At 34.3% G+C, this 3,109-nt stretch overlaps 1 protein-coding gene across 1 annotated transcript; it reads right to left on the reverse strand.

Annotated features, from left to right (window-relative positions):
- Positions 1 to 886: 886 nt before the first annotated feature.
- LOC126883845 (uncharacterized) lies at positions 887 to 1,744 on the reverse strand. Its single transcript, XM_050649521.1, has one exon. The coding sequence runs from the start codon at positions 1,742 to 1,744 to the stop codon at positions 887 to 889; it is 858 nt and encodes a 285-aa protein (XP_050505478.1).
- Between the last annotated feature and the right edge of the window lie 1,365 nt (positions 1,745 to 3,109).

Below are 3,109 nucleotides of genomic sequence, written 5' to 3' on the forward strand. Positions count from 1 at the left end.
AAAAAGGGACTAAGTTTATTTTGCGCGTAACTTGTTTACTTTTGGTGCTAGAATTTTTTTTATAAAACAAAAATGAAGCTTTTTTTAAACACTTTAAACAAGTTGTAATTAGTTTTCCCCGATATGTAATTCATTTATGATTATTTTACGTTAAATTATTCCATTTGGAATTTGACGAGTATGAACCTATTTTTAATTAGCTATAACTCTGCTTCTACTAGATATAGAGACAAGATTTAGACACCATTTTTTTAGTTTTTTACGGGCTATATTTTTGCTAAGAATGTTTTTTCGACAAAATACTTACTATTTGAGTTATTTGCGAAAAACCGTCTAAAAGCGTGGTTATTTTGTTGAAAAAATAACTCGAAAATATTGACTTGGTGAAAAACTCCATAAAACAAAAGTTACTTAAAATTAGTCAGTTTATCCATTTCCGGACTTACTTTGGACAAATATTTTTTCCGGGGGTTAAAACCACCCCCGGAGCAAAAGCACATATCTGCACAATATTACTTTTTTTCTTTGACTTGTTAGTTAAATGTATGCCAAATTTCATGTTAATCCAAGCGGTTCTTTAAAATTTAGAGGTTTTGCAATATTTTACCGTTAAATAACGTAACGTATGGTCCTAAAGTTTTGGGAAAAATTTCAAAAGCATATAACTCTGACCACAATAATCTTATATTTTTATTAAATGATTTAACAATTTAACTTAACTATCCTTATTATAAATCAAAATTCAAATGACAGAAAAGGGACCATTATTTTCGATTTGCCTAATAAGTCCCCTGACACGTTGCATCATCCTTTGGACGACCCCGGCGTCAATTTCTCTAATTTTTGTATATATGCGGCGTCTTAACTGTTCCTGATTCTGTGCTTCCTATCCGTTATTATAGACTTTCCGACTTAATATTGCCCAGAACCCTTCAACTGGACGAGTCTGAGGTAGGTTGGGGAGATTGTCTGCTTTACAGCAAAGCTTGATTACAAAGGTAATGTTGTTAGTTTCGTACCAGTCCCTTGTGATCCTCGGGTAATGACATGAAGCAAGATCTGGCCAAAAGACTATTTGACCATTTGCATGATGTGTGTTCACAAACTGAAGCAATTTAGAGAGACATCTTTGAATATAAATATTTGCGTTTAAGTCTTCGTCTCGAACAACACCAATGTAGGGCTGTGAGATAAAGCCAGCCTCAGAAATTGCACACCATACCAAAATTTTGTCCCCAAATTTTTTCTTACTTCTGAATTTTATTTCATCAGGTACATTTTCGTAATCGTTCGTGTAAAACCCATCGTTACCCTTCATCTCAGAGTTGGACAAAGTAAAATATTTTTCATCGTCCATCACGATCAACTTGTTGACGAAATGGACTCGCCTTAACGCGCGGCAACATCTCGGAATTCTCTCTAATTGATCCTCTGTGTATTTTGGAGCTTTCCTTTTTTTCCGGTAGATAATATTGTTACTCGATAGGGTCCTGTATACTGTAGTCTTTCCAACATGAAATCTTCTGGCCAGTTTTCGCTGTGAGACCCCAATTTTGTTCTTAGCTGCTTCAATCAGTCTTGCCTCTCTTATATGGTTCAAAATCCGCGGTCGGCCACTTTTACGCAAGTTAACACATGGTATCCCTTCTTCACATTCTCTGATTGTTCGATAAATTGTCGATTTGCTTATGTTTTGATCTCGATAAATATTAACAATATCTCGTTTCGACATTCGCCCAACCATATTATAAACACCTCGACGAATATAAATTTTATAAGAGATTTTGCAGAACACAAACCAAAATATTCTGCTTTGTTTATTAAATGTCAATAACTGATGACATTTCAATTCCATGGCCTTCTTTGTTAAATGCATTTTGCTTCTCAATCAGACCAGGTGAAATTTTTCCCAAAACTTTAGGACCATACGGTGCTATTTTGTGTGGGCATTATTTTGTATATGTACCCCCGAGTTAGTCTTGGAAATATTCCTTCTCCCGTTCCCAGAACTCGTCCTGAAATAGTCTCTTTGGGGAAGAGTGACAAGCAGTGTTTCTGTCAGGAATTGTTTAAAGCTAGACTAAATATAATTAATTAATAGTGTTATGCGAGAGAGACAGCAGTTCGTGAGACAATGCATCTTTGGACAGCTTACACAAAGAGCCGCGTCGTCCCACTCGTCCTGTTCCTTTGTAGTGACCGGTGTTTTAAGGGGACACGACAACAAGGACAAGGCCCGTTCCTGGCTTCGCCTAGAAAATGGAACAGAAGTGACGGGCTGTCACCTCAAGCCACTTAAAATCTCTCGTTGACAGCCAGTCCGAAACAGGACGAAGATAAAAGGATCGGACCGGTTGCCAGACGGAGCCCACCTCTTTGCTATGCGATTTGAATGGGCCTTTACTTGATACAAAATTAGATCAACTTCAAAGAACTTATTTCACACACAGACAGATAAAACTGCAAATTAGGTATAGTTTCAACTATACAGGGCTTCTACTAAGGAATATGAGATATAAAATTATAAAAAATACATATAGTTCAGAGAAATAAGAAAAAAAAATATCGTGTTGGTGACAAAAAACCCTCCAGGCCGAAATCAAATTTTTTAAGTAGTATGGACATCTAAAATAATAACCTATTGTATCCTGTAGCCAATGTTGATGATATTCATAGTTATAAACAAATGAAAATCAAAAAACTGTAAATTTTCGCTTTTTTCGTCTATAACCAAAAAGTTAAGTATTTTAAACAAATTTGAGAGTGATAAACTCATATATCGTATAAAAAACTTCAATATGGAGTTCGCTGAAAATGTGTGTCCTTATTGGTTGCTTAGAAAATTGCAAAATAAATCATAAATTTTGAGTTTTTATAAATATTCATAACTTATGTAAAAATTAACTTAGAACGTTATTATTACACAAATTGCTGAGACTTGTGGTGCTTAAATTAAATTTTAAATTTCAAAGCAATTGGTCAAATAGTTTAAAAGTTATTTAATTTGTTTATCCCAAATTAATTTTTTTTGCAACGCTATAAGTCAGAAAATGGTGAAGTTACATTAATACTTTGGATATTTTATGAACGAAGAAGATTTATACTATTA

Source organism: Diabrotica virgifera, chromosome 4 (genome assembly GCF_917563875.1).
Source record: "Diabrotica virgifera virgifera chromosome 4, PGI_DIABVI_V3a".
In the NCBI taxonomy this organism is placed as follows: Eukaryota; Metazoa; Arthropoda; class Insecta; order Coleoptera; family Chrysomelidae; genus Diabrotica; species Diabrotica virgifera.